Source organism: Pseudoliparis swirei, chromosome 12 (genome assembly GCF_029220125.1).
Source record: "Pseudoliparis swirei isolate HS2019 ecotype Mariana Trench chromosome 12, NWPU_hadal_v1, whole genome shotgun sequence".
Lineage (NCBI taxonomy): Eukaryota > Metazoa > Chordata > Actinopteri > Perciformes > Liparidae > Pseudoliparis > Pseudoliparis swirei.
Window position 1 is genome coordinate 17,751,033 of NC_079399.1, and position 14,509 is coordinate 17,765,541.

Consider the following 14,509-nt stretch of genomic DNA (forward strand, 5'->3'; position numbering starts at 1 on the left):
TTTCCCCGTGGCTGCCTCTGAGGAAGTCAAACAAAGGAGAAAGAGGAGCGAGAGAGTCCTCGCTCCTGCTTGTACCTGGCTGCTCGAGCCCGGGGTGGGGGAGGTGTGTGTAAAGGGGGGGGGGGGGATGCTCCCCGGAGACCCCTCAACCGCTCGGATGACCGCAGGCGGCGCAGGTGGCGGCAGCTTTGGGCTTTTTTCCCCTTCTTCTTATTGTTTTCTTTTCCCGCCAAGTGGTTACACAGCGGTGGCTGAGGCGTCACCTGGCGTTGGGGAGGGGGGGGGGCAGGGTGCTTACTCATGACGGAATCCAAATCTAGACGTCAATCTGCACCCGAAAGATGTAAAACGGCTTGAGTTTCCTCATTAGGAGTGCAGCCCTGTGAGCCCCCCACGCTCCTCATCGCTGCTCCACATCCGCATGCAGACGCATGAATAAATAACGAGCCGAGCTTTCAGGGCCGCGCTCGGCTTCGCGCCGCTCTGCCAGGCCATGACAGCTCCAGCCGCAAAAGCAGAGGAGCAGAGGGGGGCGGTGGCGGGGGGCTGTAAAACATCAGCACGGGCTACCAGCTCCATCTAAAATGCAGGGGGGGGGAGAAGATGACTCTGTTTGGGATCAAGTAGCCTCCATGGGTCTGACCCAGAGCTGGGAAAAAAACAAGGGCGAAGGAAAAGATGTGACCTTGGTTTCTCCCCCCCCCCCCCGACCGCCCAGTTCCCCGCCATCATCCACCAGCCGCCGGTACACAGGGGACGGCTATATTTAACAGCTTCACAGCGAGAGAGACCCAGTTCAGCAGCGAGGTCGGGGTATGACGGAGTGCGCTTCAACGGCGGTCGAGAATTCAAAGCCAACTGTCCCAAAATGTGCGTTTCTTTCTCTTTTTCTCGTTCCCTTTCCCCGACTCGCCGGCCGGTCTCTTGCTCCGGGTCGTGATGGAGTGTAAAGTACGCGGGTATCATCTGACATCAGGACCAAGCGCTCTACTGAACCTCAGGCACCCCCTGATGCACGTTTGTCTCAAATCCAGGCTTGCAAATACCACCCCTGAAGGAGGGTTTTCATACAATACGGGGAATATTTTATGACAGTGTTAATAGCATCAGAGTAAAATAAGAAATCTCACAAAAATCAGCAACGTTACCTTTTAAAAAGGAGCAGTCGGATGTGTGTATGAGAGAAGTGTGATGTGTGTGTTTACACCAGGCGACAACCTCGCGGAGGTGTCTTAAAACCGGCATGCTCTCTACTGGCCACCAGGGGGCGACTCCTCTGGTTGCAGAAAGAAGTCTGATTGTATGGAAGGTCTATAAGAAAATAACCCTACTTATCATTTGATTCATTAACTCGGTGAACATTGTGAAAATTTCTACGTCACTCCTCCGCGCTCCACATCTCGGTTACTTCGGTTCATCGGTTGTAAAAAAAGAAAAACACGTGGCGGCGGCTGTAATTCTACATGGCAACGCCGAAATCACGGAACTCGAGGCTCCATAAGACAGTCCATAGACCAATGAGTGACCTCTTGATGACCACATCCACTTCTTACATACAGTCTCTGGTTTACGTTAGCTTGCTACGCAAACAATAGCGCTCCATACCGCTTTCTTTACGGGAGTTATCCGTCTACGTCGGTCTGATGTCTGTGCCGATACAGAGCTGGAAGGGGTTAGCCTAGCTTGGCATGAAGCCAGAAAGAGAGTTAAACGGCCTACTTTTGGTCTCTATGCTAAATTAAGCTAACCAAACATTGGCTCCAGCTCTGCAGCCAACATGATAAGATAAGGTAAGATAGGGCTTTATTAATCCTGAGGGGAATTATTGTGCCAGAGTTTAATCAAAGATTACAACAGAAGAGTAAGGGAGAAGAAGAAAAATTCATATGAACAATACAATAACAACTATTAAGTGTCAAAGAAGTAATACTGACACCAGTGCAAAAATAGAAAAGCAATAACACAAGGTAAATATATATGGTAAATAATTAAAAACTAGAGGAAGTAATATTAAACTAATAGAAGCTAAAAAAGAAAAAGTAATATTGAGCATGATATGGAGATTCACATTAAAAAGTAGGAAAAGTAATAATATATTGCATAATGAACGTAATCTCTTTTTAATCCTCCCTTTAAAACTACTCCTTGTTGAATCTTCTGGTAAAATGGTAAAATCATCTCATCCAATCCTGTCCCATTTGGTCACTTAACAATTTGTTTTGGGAATGTAACCAAAAGTATTTTCTAAAAACAAACGAACGCCGCTTGAGACGCACGTCTTCTCCTCTAATTTTAAAGAATAAAATATAATGAGATCTTATCGCGCAATATGAGGTTGAGCATTCTGCACGTCTGTGAGTGTGTTTCACGCCCTCTCGGTAATTAACCCTGTTAACGCTTGAAAATTCGATTATGAAGAAGCATCGCCGCTCTTATCCGTAGTCACATCTTAACGAAGATAACTAGGGAGGTTCAGTAGCAACTGTTCTGTCTGGGGGGGTTAAAGCATTAATCTGCAGCATGTTTAGATAAATAACTAAATGTTTCGCTGCTTACTGAATCATGAATAGCAACAACCTGCACCGCGTTCCTAAGGAGCTTTATGAATGCACGCGGCGCTCAGTGTCATGGCCAAAGCAGCTGATGCATCTTCGGAGAAATGAGGAGTTTATTGGAAAAAAAGATGTCAAATAAACAAAAACACAACAACAAACTCTCACCACTGGATTTTTCTGTTTGATTGCCAAGTCATTTCCTCGAGTGAAAATAAAAAAATGAAAATAAAAGGCACTGGCCGCCGAGTTGCACCAACGTGGCCAAAATCAGCACAAGACTCTTGCAGGTTATCGCTGTGAAGTACAGCGAGGGGCCCACGCACTGTGCTCTGCTCTTCACAACGCACAACAAATAAACAAATAACAGTGTGAAACATCTCTCGTCTGCTTGGGCTCTATATTCGTCTCGCTCCGCTGAGCGCCCCAGGCCGGATTTCGGTGGGGTAATGAATAGGCACTGTATCTCATTTCTTTGATACTACTTTCTGTTGTTGTTGTAAGTGCATCACGCTAGATAAATATAGATTTCAAAGTAAAACGCTTGGGTAAACTGCTCCTCTTTCTCAATATCAACAAGCCTCCCTCTGTGTACACAGTAGGCATTGTGCCCAAGAATGAAACAAAATGAAAAAAAGGCATCATTTATCTAACGCATATATACGTATTACTATTGCATATGACTAAAATGGGTCAGCAGCTGACATTACGATTGGCAAATTGGACCGCAGCCACATCATATCTAGAGTGTAGCAAAGGTTATCTCACATTGTGCAAGGGCGGCAGAACTGATATTGAGGCCTGTGCTCTTCCTGTCACGTGTTCTTTCTATTTCATGTTTTGCCTGATACCAAAAAAAACACCAAAAAAACAATGTGCTGATGTATCAGGACTACTTCCTCATTCCTTCCTCCCACTCGCTCTGAGATCAATATTTGCACCGCTGTGGTCAGACGATACGCTAGAATGAGCTCAACGCCTACACTGCAACCAGGGAGCCAGAGAGAGAGAGCGAGAGAGCGAGAGAGAGAGAAGGCAGTTGACAGGCTGCTGGTTGCAGCGGCCACTTTCTGATGTGTGAGCTATAAAGTTTGAAAGTGTGAAAGTGGCATCAACACAGCGTTGTCAGTTACGCAACAACGTCTACCTTTTTAATTTGCCCCCACGCCGGTCATAAAGTGTGCTGAATGGAGAAATCTGCTCGGTTGCCACGTACTTTTGAAGGCCAACCAGGAAGTCAGAATCTTGGCATTGGCCTCATACAAAGAGCCAGTTGGATTTTTCCTTTGGATTTTCGGATTATTGCGGAAAAAAGTCTCGGTTTCGTTCGGCGAAACAAATTCAATCCACTTTCATGATTATTTGCAGCATTGAAGGCAATTGTCCAAACATTTTTTTTAAAGTTAACACGAGGCTGTGATTCATATTCAACTTTAATTTGACAATTCAAATCCCTTCCCTGGTCGGCGCTCAAAACATTTCTGTTCTCCGTCACACGAGGCGTGATCTTCTTTGAACACAATAACATGCATTTCCATTATTACTGTTGCACTGTAGGTACGTCAGCAGTGAACAGAACCAGTGAGACTAGATGGAGTCGCATCAAACCCCTCGAGGAGCCACGCTCGGGTCAAAGTCAGTGTGTTTACATGATGGTATAATTAGAATCTTGCTTTAGTCGGACTCTGCTATCTTTTGGGGGATCTGCTGTTATCCCAATATACATGGCAGTGAGTAATTAGAATCATTGGCCGAAAGCATGTCATATCCGATACGATAGGCGGCGCTGTTTTCATTACAACTCGTGGTGATACAGCCATCTCCGCTTGACCTCTTCACCACCACCAACAACAACCAACAACAACAACATCAACATTTCGAGAAAGAACCATGAACTTTAGTATGTTCAACTCCTTCAATACATTAAGCATAAATTCTGTCTGCTCTTCGGTCCAGAGATGTGTGGTGGCTCTTGTGTTCTCCATAGCGTTGTTTGTTTGTTTTCTGCCGGCCAGGCTCCCGGCAGTGACAACTTATCGTCTCTTTCGACTTCCGGGTCACGACATGGGAGGGAGGGGGGAGGAGGGCGGCGGGATCTCAAGCATGCGCAAAGACGCAAAGTCCAGTTCCTAATCCAATTCACCGCTACATGCCGCGATAGTCGGATTATCAATCGGATCGAGTTATCCAGGGGTGTTAATCGGATCGTAGTCGGACCGCACATAGTCGAACAAAGGTGTTTACATGAAACGGATAATTCGATTTCAGTCCGACTAAGCCAGTTATTCGAATGCATGTAAACACGGTCAGTGAGGCAACGTGGCTATCCTCTTTCAAAAGCTGCTCGTCTCTCTTTTTATCTCGAAGCGTGAAGCCGCTAATAGTTCTCAGATGATGCTCGTATAAACGCAACAGCTCGTAAACCTCGGAGCGGGAGCCGCCCAGAGACCTATAGTGACTCGGCGCTGCCTCGAATGACGAGGCTTCGGTCAGACTTGCCCTGCACTTTTTTTTTTAAACAACTTCCTTCCTCATCGGGATCCGCTGCGTCTCGTCCGCGGCCCGAGGCTGCAGCTATTTTTACCGACGCTGCCGCCATTTGCCAAAACGGCAGCGACGCCTCTGTGCTTTGTTTGTACGGAAGAAATTACAGAGCGGTGGGGCGCCGCGAGGAGTGGCATGAGGTAGCACTTCTTCACCACATGAAGGCCAAGGGAGAGTAACCGAACACCGAGCTTCGCTAAGTACCTTTAAAAGGCGGCTCTGGGAAACATTCATTCATGGAGGAGCTTATCAGCAGCCCGCGATAGCGAGTGCAAAGCTGGCAGATCACCGGCGTGAGTCAATAGAGATTTGACAGAGGAGTAATGGAGCGTCATCAATGTCTGACACATAAACAAAGAAATGACAAAAGGCGACTAAAACGTATCCCGGTCATTTCTTTGGGGGTTCATCGCTCAGTGTGAATCAATCCGACATCTTTTACAGGAGCACATTCCGCAGGCCCGTAAATCTAATGGCGGTCGTGAGCCGTGTGCCACGCTACGAGGGTCACAATTACACATTACTGCCGAGCCGCTTCATCTCGCAGCTCTGTTTGAGCAGCGGAACCGAATTATTTTTCCGCGGTGAAAGCGAGATCCTGTCATGTAGCTCCAACCCCTCGCGACACACCGACTCGCTCTTTGAATCGCATCGCCATGGCAACGCACCACTCTCGCCCTCCCTTTCTGCCACCCCCCCCCCCCCCCCCCCCCCGGAGACACTTGGAGCTCATCAGACATTATCCCGCTTGCACCTCGAGCGCGCATCACTGGCTGTGACGTCGCGAGAGTTGAGATGGCCCCAGCGGGATCCGGAGCCAAGAGGTCGGAAGTTCAAGCCCCGTGTGATGTCACAGTCGAGAGAGAGAGAGACAGATGGCAAGACGTGTTGTAGAATTGACTGTAAAAGCGTTTCAAATCCCAAACAGGGAAACAGAAACTACATTGTTGTGATCCTTCTCCTTTTCCGAGCTCCTAAAAGCGTTCGAGAGCCATTTTGGAGGTTCAAGTTTTCAGCCGACACTAACGGCATGACTCAGTGAAGGGCCCGAGGACGGAAAGTTTAATCATCAACGTGGGCAAACAGCAGCGCTGTGAAGCAGCAAAGCAATTCAGTGTAAATTGATTTTAATGCCTTTTGACTTTCCCTCAGGTGGGATATCTGCTCATTTTGATATTATTGCCCGGGCGCTGCGCTCCATCTGTGAATCGGCCGGTCCCTCACTGATCTTTACCTGGTAAACAACAGCAGTCGTCTAGCCTGCAGCTTGGAGGACGTCTGCCCAGGTGGATTAGGGGAGGATGATTAGAGGATTGGCTATTCATCCTCGTCAGCACCGTGGAGTTACGCTACACTCCCGCCAAGAGCCTCTCGCCCACGAACTGCAACCGCCGGACATTAAAACTTAATGGCCGAAGTACATCGCCGCCGTAATGTATTGGTTTTAAACCCTTCTGCGACGCGCCGCTAATTGTCAATATAGATCAGAAATGTCAAAAGTCGGCTGGGCTTCCATTGAAATGTAGCATTTGCATATTTATCGGGGCGGATTATAGACACCGGCGGTTCTGCCAGGACGCGATGAGCTAGTTAGGGTCGTTGGCGCCGGCGGGGAGACGGATCGAGCCAGAGGGAATCGCTTCAGAGGGCGAGTCTCGCCCGGGAGGATCCGGAGCCTTCCACGGCCTGCGCCGTGTTCACACTGCTCTCTCTCCGCTCCGGCGATGGAACCAATCACCGTCGTAAAAAAAAAAAGACGTCTCTCTCGCGGCCTCCTGCATTTAGGCTGTCCTGGTGCATTTGGTGCTCACGTATTCAAACTCATTACGCAGATCTCCAGCAGTGCATGAAGCAGATTAATAATATCAAAGCACATCTGTGCCCTTTGGTGATGCTGTAAATCTTGTCCTGAACACTCCCGCTTCAATTACATGATGATTTAATGACTGCTAATGCAGACCTGGAGAGCGGAGCACTGCATTATAATTAGCCACGGTGGAGTCGAGGGTACCGGCGAGGTGGCGTGCTCCATGTGAGAGACGGTGTTTCGCACTCACCTCTGGCCCTCGGTCCTGCACGTGGCAGGACTCGCTGTCTCCCTCCGAGAAGGAGCCCGACTCGTCGCTGGAGTTGGTGCCGTAGGACTGCTCGCATTTGATCTTGGGCCGCGCCTGGTTGAACAGGGCGTCGCCGCCCGCGCTTTGCTCCTGCTGGTCCGCGTTGAGGCAGCGGGCCACGTTGGAGCACGGCGAGGAGGAGAACTCGAACTGGGGCAGGCTGCAGGGGGAGCCGCCGCTGCCGTCCTCCGCGTAGGAGTACGAAGAGCAGGAGCTGGAGGTCCTGGTGCGCGTCTCGCAGGGCGGCGAGCGCGGGCACACTCTGATTGGCACCGGGCAGCTGGTGTTGGGTCGCGGGCGGCACGGGAGCGGGGGCTCGGTGGAGGCGGTGCTGGGGGAAAAGCTCTGGGAGGTGGGGAGGGACTGGCTGGCTCCCGCCCACAGGCCCTTTGGCATGTGCTCAGAGAGCTCCATCTCCAAAGAGTTCCCGCCGGGGTAGGAATGTGCTGGGGTTCCCAGACGGTCGCAGGCCCCCGAGGAAAAGATGACACTGCGGCGATCGAGCTCAGCTTCCTGTTTGCAGACCCCGTCGCAGGAGGCGGACTTGAGGGACAACCCGGCGGGGAAAGCGTCCGCGTCCTTTGGGGATGTGACAGACAGACACAGCTCCCCAGGGAAAGGCCTGAAGTCTTTTTTATGATCTCCCTGAGAGTTTCCTTTGTCCTGGGGGCAGGCGAGTCTGTTGGCGAATAGCTGCTGTGAGGTGTTGGGCGCACCGGGGAGGTCCGCCCCGTTCTTGAAGAAGGCTCGGAGGCAGGAAGCAGACTTGGTTCTCTTGGTTCGTTCCACAGATACGGGGTTGTCCATCTCCATGGCGGTCTCGCTGTCCTTATCCCGGACTTGCTGCTCGTCCCCTGACAGGCACAACGAGGCGGCCTCTTCCTCTGCCTGCGGTTCGACTTTGATCTGTGCCAAAGGCAGCCGACCCTGATCCGGATCTGGCCCGCTAACACTGCTCTCCGTTAATGTGCTTGGAAAACCTGAGGTACTGGTGTGTGAGGAGGTGTCATTATTGTGCTTGTTGCAAGCCCACTGGTATTTCCTGTACTTTGGGCATCGCGGCAGGTCCGACGCTCCGTGCCGATCAAAGTCCAGCCGGCCATCCGCGAAGTTGCTGGGAACGGCGATCGCCGGCCGATCGTCGTCGGGGTGTCCGAAGGAGGCGAGGGCGTCGGCACACCGCCGCGTCTTGGGGGAGGCGGGCCGCTCCGCCTCCGACTGCATGCTCTCATCCTCCTCCGAGTTGTTCGCCTCCGCCGCCGCCTTCCGGCAGAGCGGCAGGCCGTCGTCCTCGCTGCGCAGCTGAGCCTCCAGGAAGCGGAAGCAGGAGTCCTCGAGGTTGTGCATGCGCAGGAATTCGGCACAGCGGATGACCTCCTGGATGTTTTCTCTGCTGAGTAACAGCTTCGCGGTGTAGGCAAACTGCAACAATGGAGCGAATCCCCTGGCAGTGACCTGCGAGGGGAAGAAAAGGGAAATTGCCAGCGTTACCATCAGCACAGGCATTGTTCAGAGCACTTGGAGTGTGGTGAGACAACCCGACAGCTCCAGCGAACGTAAACCGACACGGTAAAGTACCGGTTCATCTTTTCAGCACTGAACTTTCTATACAGCGGTAAATTGAGTTTGAGTTTAGTTTATTTCGATCAGCAAAATATACAACAACTAGAACGGGCACTCGGTAGAGCGCATACCTTCGCATATCACAAGATTGGGCATTGAATTATGAACATGTTGGCATTAGTTGCATGCCAATTGGATAAAAATTGACCATGCTATGGTAAAAAGAAGATTTTGACCTATCCATGACCTTGACCTTGACCTTTGACCCGATTGATCCCAAAATCTAATCAAATGGTCCCCGGATAATAACCAATCATCCCACCAAATTTCATGCGATTCGGCTTAAAACTTTTTTTGTTATGCGAATAACACGCATACAAATAAATAAATAAATAAATACACGGCGATCAAAACATAACCTTCCGGATTTTCAATGCGAAGGTAATCAGAACTCAACAAAAGAAGAAAGTGGCTGACCGAAAGGGTCAAGGCTGAAACTATCTAGTTTATAAGTGCCCTCACCTATGTTAAATAAGATCTGGTGTTCTGGTTGTGTGTCCAGCCTCGTGGTCACAACCACAACCTGTGGGACATTGCAGCCGTCTACCACCTCCGTGGTCATATCATTGGTTTCTCCTGCACTCACGTCACCGCTTTGCCTTACTTACTTGAGGTAAGATGTCTAAGCTCAAGTGCCTCTTTATATTCATACACGGACATGTATTCACTGTTGAGGAATCTATGTAGAAAATGCGCTCTCAGCTGGAGGGCCAACTGATGGTGAATTCTTCTTCTTTAAAAGAATCTTCAAAGATCTTTGTGACCTGTTCAGTGAATTATACCAAGGCCACGCTTGGAGTTCTAGCTCAGTTTCTAGAGAACCCATAGCAAGCTAATACTTTTTCAATAATTTATCTTTTGAAATAAACTGGAGGTGAGAAATATCTTTTTTAATAACAAAGAAAGCCAATACTTCAATATATATATATATATATATATATACACTACCGTTCAAAAGTTTGGGGTCACCCAGACATTTTCGTGTCTTCCATGAAAACTCACACTTTTATTTATCAAATGAATTGAACATTTCATAGAACATATAGTCAAGACATTGACAAGGTTAGAAATAATGATTAATATTTGAAGTATTAATTTTGTTCTACAAACTTCAAGCTCAAAGGAAGGCCAGTTGTATAGCTTATATCACCAGCATAACTGTTTTCTTGCACGGGTTTTCTAATCAGACATTAGTCTTCTAAGGCGATTATCAAACACAATGTACCATTAGAACACGGGAGTGATAGTTGATGGAAATGGGCCTCTATACACCTATGGAGATATTTCATTAGAAACCAGACACTTCCACCTAGAATAGTCATTTACCACATTAACAATGTATAGAGTGTATTTTTGATTAATTTTATGTTATCTTTATTGAAAAAACAGTGCTTTTCTTTGAAAAATAAAGACATTTCTAAGTGACCCCAAACTTTTGAACGGTAGTGTATGTATCTTTAGATATAGATACAAATATGAGATAGAAATAAGAAACAAAATATATAGATAAATATATATGTTTATATATATATAAATAAGACAAGGAAAAATAATGTATATATATATGATAGAAATAAGGGAAGAATATTTTTATATATACATGTTTATATATATTTATATATACATATATATATTTATATATACATATATATATACATATAGATATATAAATAAAATAAAAAATATATATTCATACATATATATACATGATACCCAGCCACTATTACACGGGACCTTTAGTTAAAACCACTTTGCTCACCCTTAGCTCTTTGCCCTTTGCCCCACACTGATTTGTGTGTGTCCAGCAGTGCACTGTACTGTAAGTGCCCGGGTCAGGGCGCGACCTGACAGGCTCACTTTCTGTGCGAGTACCCTGCGTCGTCAGGTCAAGTGCCTGTAAAGCCTAAAGACTGCGGCTTATCCCCGTCGAGGCCATGTGGCATGGGATGACAGAGGGAAGCCTTCCATTTAGACTTAATGCCACATGATTAAGTAAACTCCTGAGCCCGCAGAAGTCCAGACCGCCCTCTGACGCTGTTGTCGCTGAGCACACAGACCGGAGAAAGGAGCCGGCTTTCCCACCAGGCTTGTCTGCCGTTTGGAGATCAGCGTGAGGCTCACACTAGGTTGCACCAGACACACGAGTAGAACAGGATTTTCTCCCCTTTAACAATCTAGCTTAAAAAAACCACAAGAATCTGTGCCGTGGATTTTTCCACAACTAAGCAGTTATGCACGAGGAAACAGAATTGTGTCGGTAAAAAAAATAGCCTGAGGTCTAAGAATGTGTTTAATCATCTGGCTTGGTGGATTTTCATGGAGATGAATAAAGATGTGCAATAGGTGGCTGCTTTTAATTGTTTTTTTTGAAAGGTTGGAACCATATTTCATCGATCTCACTTCAGACGTTCTGTGTTCACATGAGAGATGATACATGCTGGAGGCTCAGAACTCAACAGCACCATTGCGGAATTTGTCCGTGACAAATTGAATGGAACATGATCCAAAAATACAGACGGGGATTATGTGATTGAAGCGCACATATGAGAATTACAGATTTGAATTGTAAAACATCCAACTTAACTTTCAGCTAAACTCCATGATCTGCAAGCTAACGTGTCAGAACAGCTGGACTGAACTGCCTCTGGCTCTGAACTTGGGTCGGATGGTACTGTCAAACGCCGACAGTCATGCTGCACTTGATACATATATATAATATCACAATATAATGATATTTATGTGGAGTGCTTGTGCAGTCACGAAGCCCACATTTTAGAAACTCAGGGTTAGCCTATTACGAATCTGTCAAACAAACCCCATGTTTTTCCTCCCGAGTTATATTATTTATTGGCCTATAAATAGTCACATTTTGTTATAGTAGGTGCAAAAAAATACCTGGATCAATCTATACAGACACCCTCCAGGTCGGTCCAGGTTGCCACTTAGTTTTATTGCGTAACTTCCGTACTGTAGTAACGCTAGTTACATAACAAGCGTACTTATGCTATGTAACGAACATACTTATTTGAATCCAAATCACAAGCGATTGAGAGCATAAACTCAAGTTTACTGAGGTAATAAATCCAATGAGAGGTAGGGTACATTTTTCTCATTGACTTCTATACAATTAAGACTTGTTTTTATTACCAGAGGAGTCCAGAGTCGCCCCCTGATGGCCATTACTGAGAATGCAAGTTTAAAGCGCTTCTGCATTGGCTTCACTACACAGAACCGGAGGGTTGCCGCCTGGTCCGTGACTTCCACCGTTCTTTTGTTGCGCCGTCCCTCCATTCATCGCTCTCCTCCGGGAAACACTGTTGCTCATTCGAAGAGCGCCTCTTGAAAAGCTATAAATAATCATGTTTCTTAGCAGCAGCTGTCAAATCTTTCAATACGTCTTTCAACTGGCCCGTGACAGTTTGAAGCATTTCCCAGACGGGTTTATAAGTCGCTGCTTATGACCTGTGATCCTCTACATACACACGAAATGTATATTCATACTAATTAAATTTTGTGCTTTAATCTTTATTATCATGTTCTTTTCTTTTTTTCTCGGATCTGCTGGATTGATTTGTCGCTGTGACGTGGCAACAGACAGAGACATGTTTGTCTGAACAGATGGGTGATATGCGAGAAACACATCTGTTTGCACACAGTGTCTCATGTGTGACGGCGACCACTGTGAACGCTCGATAGGAAATGTTTCTGCATTTGTGGTCCTGCGTCCTTCTCGTGTTAACCCAGTGCATCCACAGGCTGCCGGCTCCCAGCATGCACCTGGTGTAAAGCAACGGTGAGCTCTGGCTAATAGACAGTCCAACAGCACCGTCCGTATCGGTCATTGCTAAGAGAAAGCTGCTGACTCCATCATATCTGTCAGGGAGGGAGGGAGGGAGGGAGGGAGGGGGGAGGGGAGGGATGTACGTGCGTACGCGGGATAAGTGGGTGGGTGGGTGGTTGTGTGTGTGTCTGACAGGGGGATTGTAAGGAGGGGGGGGAGTAGAGGCTTTGAGTGGACTATCCGCTCTACTGATGAGCCCAGCACACACACACACACACACACACACACACACACATTACTTGTACTTGCTGATAGACTAACTCCATTGGATCTGAATCTTGTGCTCTTTCTACTGTATATTATATGTGCTGATAATCTGCGCTTGCCCTTTAAGATGCTGACTGATCTTCCATCTTCCATGTCAATTTCTAGTTTCATGATCTCGATGACATGAATAAAGCCAATATTTGGATTTATGCTTCAAGGAGGATATTCACTATCAGACCTTATTCTCTCAGACTTGACAAAGCTGCTTCAGAGCCACAGAACATAAAACACGACTGTTTTCACAGGCCGAGCGGAGCGCCTCCTTGTGAATGAGTCTCATCCTCATGGCGTCTCGGGTGCATTCACACATGCACCGAGAGCTGTCCACGAGTGATGGGATCACCCGAGACTCACTTTAATGCCGGGTGTGAACAGGGCCGACGACACACTTGAGGTGAAGTAACAGGAGGTGAAGATTTGCTTCGGACACCTTCAGAGTGGCATTTTAAAAAAACGGCGGGAAAAAAAGACTTTTGCCTTGCTTTCATTGTGGAGGAGCCATAAAAAAGACAAAAGACACATTTGTGAAAAATATAAAACATACAACATTTGTAATATTTACAAATGAATACTAAGTCTATACTTACAGTGCAAAATATTCTTTGTCAGAGATATGCGGCGGACATTGGCAACGGAAGTGGCGTTTTGAAGTGGTCGGAAGCTTTAAGCATTGAACCAAAACAGAGAGCGTCGTCAACATTGTCGCGCGGCGGGTTGTCAGGATCGTCATCCCGACCGCAGGCTGACGGCATCACAACCGTTTCAGAGCAGCAGGTGTTCCAGTTGGACGAGTGACCGCGTTAACTGTGACCTTCCGTGTGACTTTCAGCCAAATGCATTCGCATTCGTAGTAACTTTACTAAATGCTCGCTGTAGGAAAAAACACACTAATGAGTGTGTATTCAAAACTCATATTCACTACTACATATTCTGTTGGTGAATTCAACAGCTGCAGAATCACGAGAGTCACCGGTCAGTGCGGCGACGCTTTAAAACGAAAACACGGTAAACGTATTGACGACCACTGGAATGGCCCAAAATGCTCATGGTTGGCCAATTTAAAACTGTGGGCCGACGTCATTGACATAGAAACTAAGCCTGTCGAGTGTACACACACACACACACACACACACACACACACACACACACACACACACACACACACACACACACACACACACACACACACACACACACAGACCCACACGGTGAGTTTCCTTGGATCTGGCCGACTGTAACGCTGAGGCAGTGGCGGCGTGAATGAGGCTGGCCGGCTGCAGCCACGGCCCGCCGACACACAGACACGGAGCTGCAGGAGGGAAAGTGCTGAGCGTACCAGGGATCTATTTCCAGCCAGTATCAGCAGCTGCTGCCTGCGGGAGCGCATCTTTATGTGTGCCCTGCTCCATATGTGATTACTCCACTGTTACAACCGGCACAGCGGCCTAATAAAGGAAAGCGTGTCGTGAGCGACTGAGGGCGGGCGGGAGGTTTAGTTGGGGTGGGGAGGATGGCCGGAGAACGGAGCGAAATGAGAGGGGCAGCGGAGAAAAAGTCTCAGGAAG

The 14,509-nt window shown here is 47.6% G+C and overlaps 1 protein-coding gene across 1 annotated transcript in view; it reads right to left on the reverse strand.

Moving 5' to 3' along the window:
* The window catches only part of bach2b (BTB and CNC homology 1, basic leucine zipper transcription factor 2b), a 93,357-nt gene that overhangs the window by 9,956 nt on the left and 68,892 nt on the right, over window positions 1–14,509 (reverse strand). The window contains exon 3 of the mRNA XM_056427915.1: window positions 7,154–8,668. Within this exon, the coding sequence (XP_056283890.1) occupies window positions 7,154–8,668 (1,515 nt within the window). The remainder of the gene's footprint in view (window positions 1–7,153; window positions 8,669–14,509) is intronic.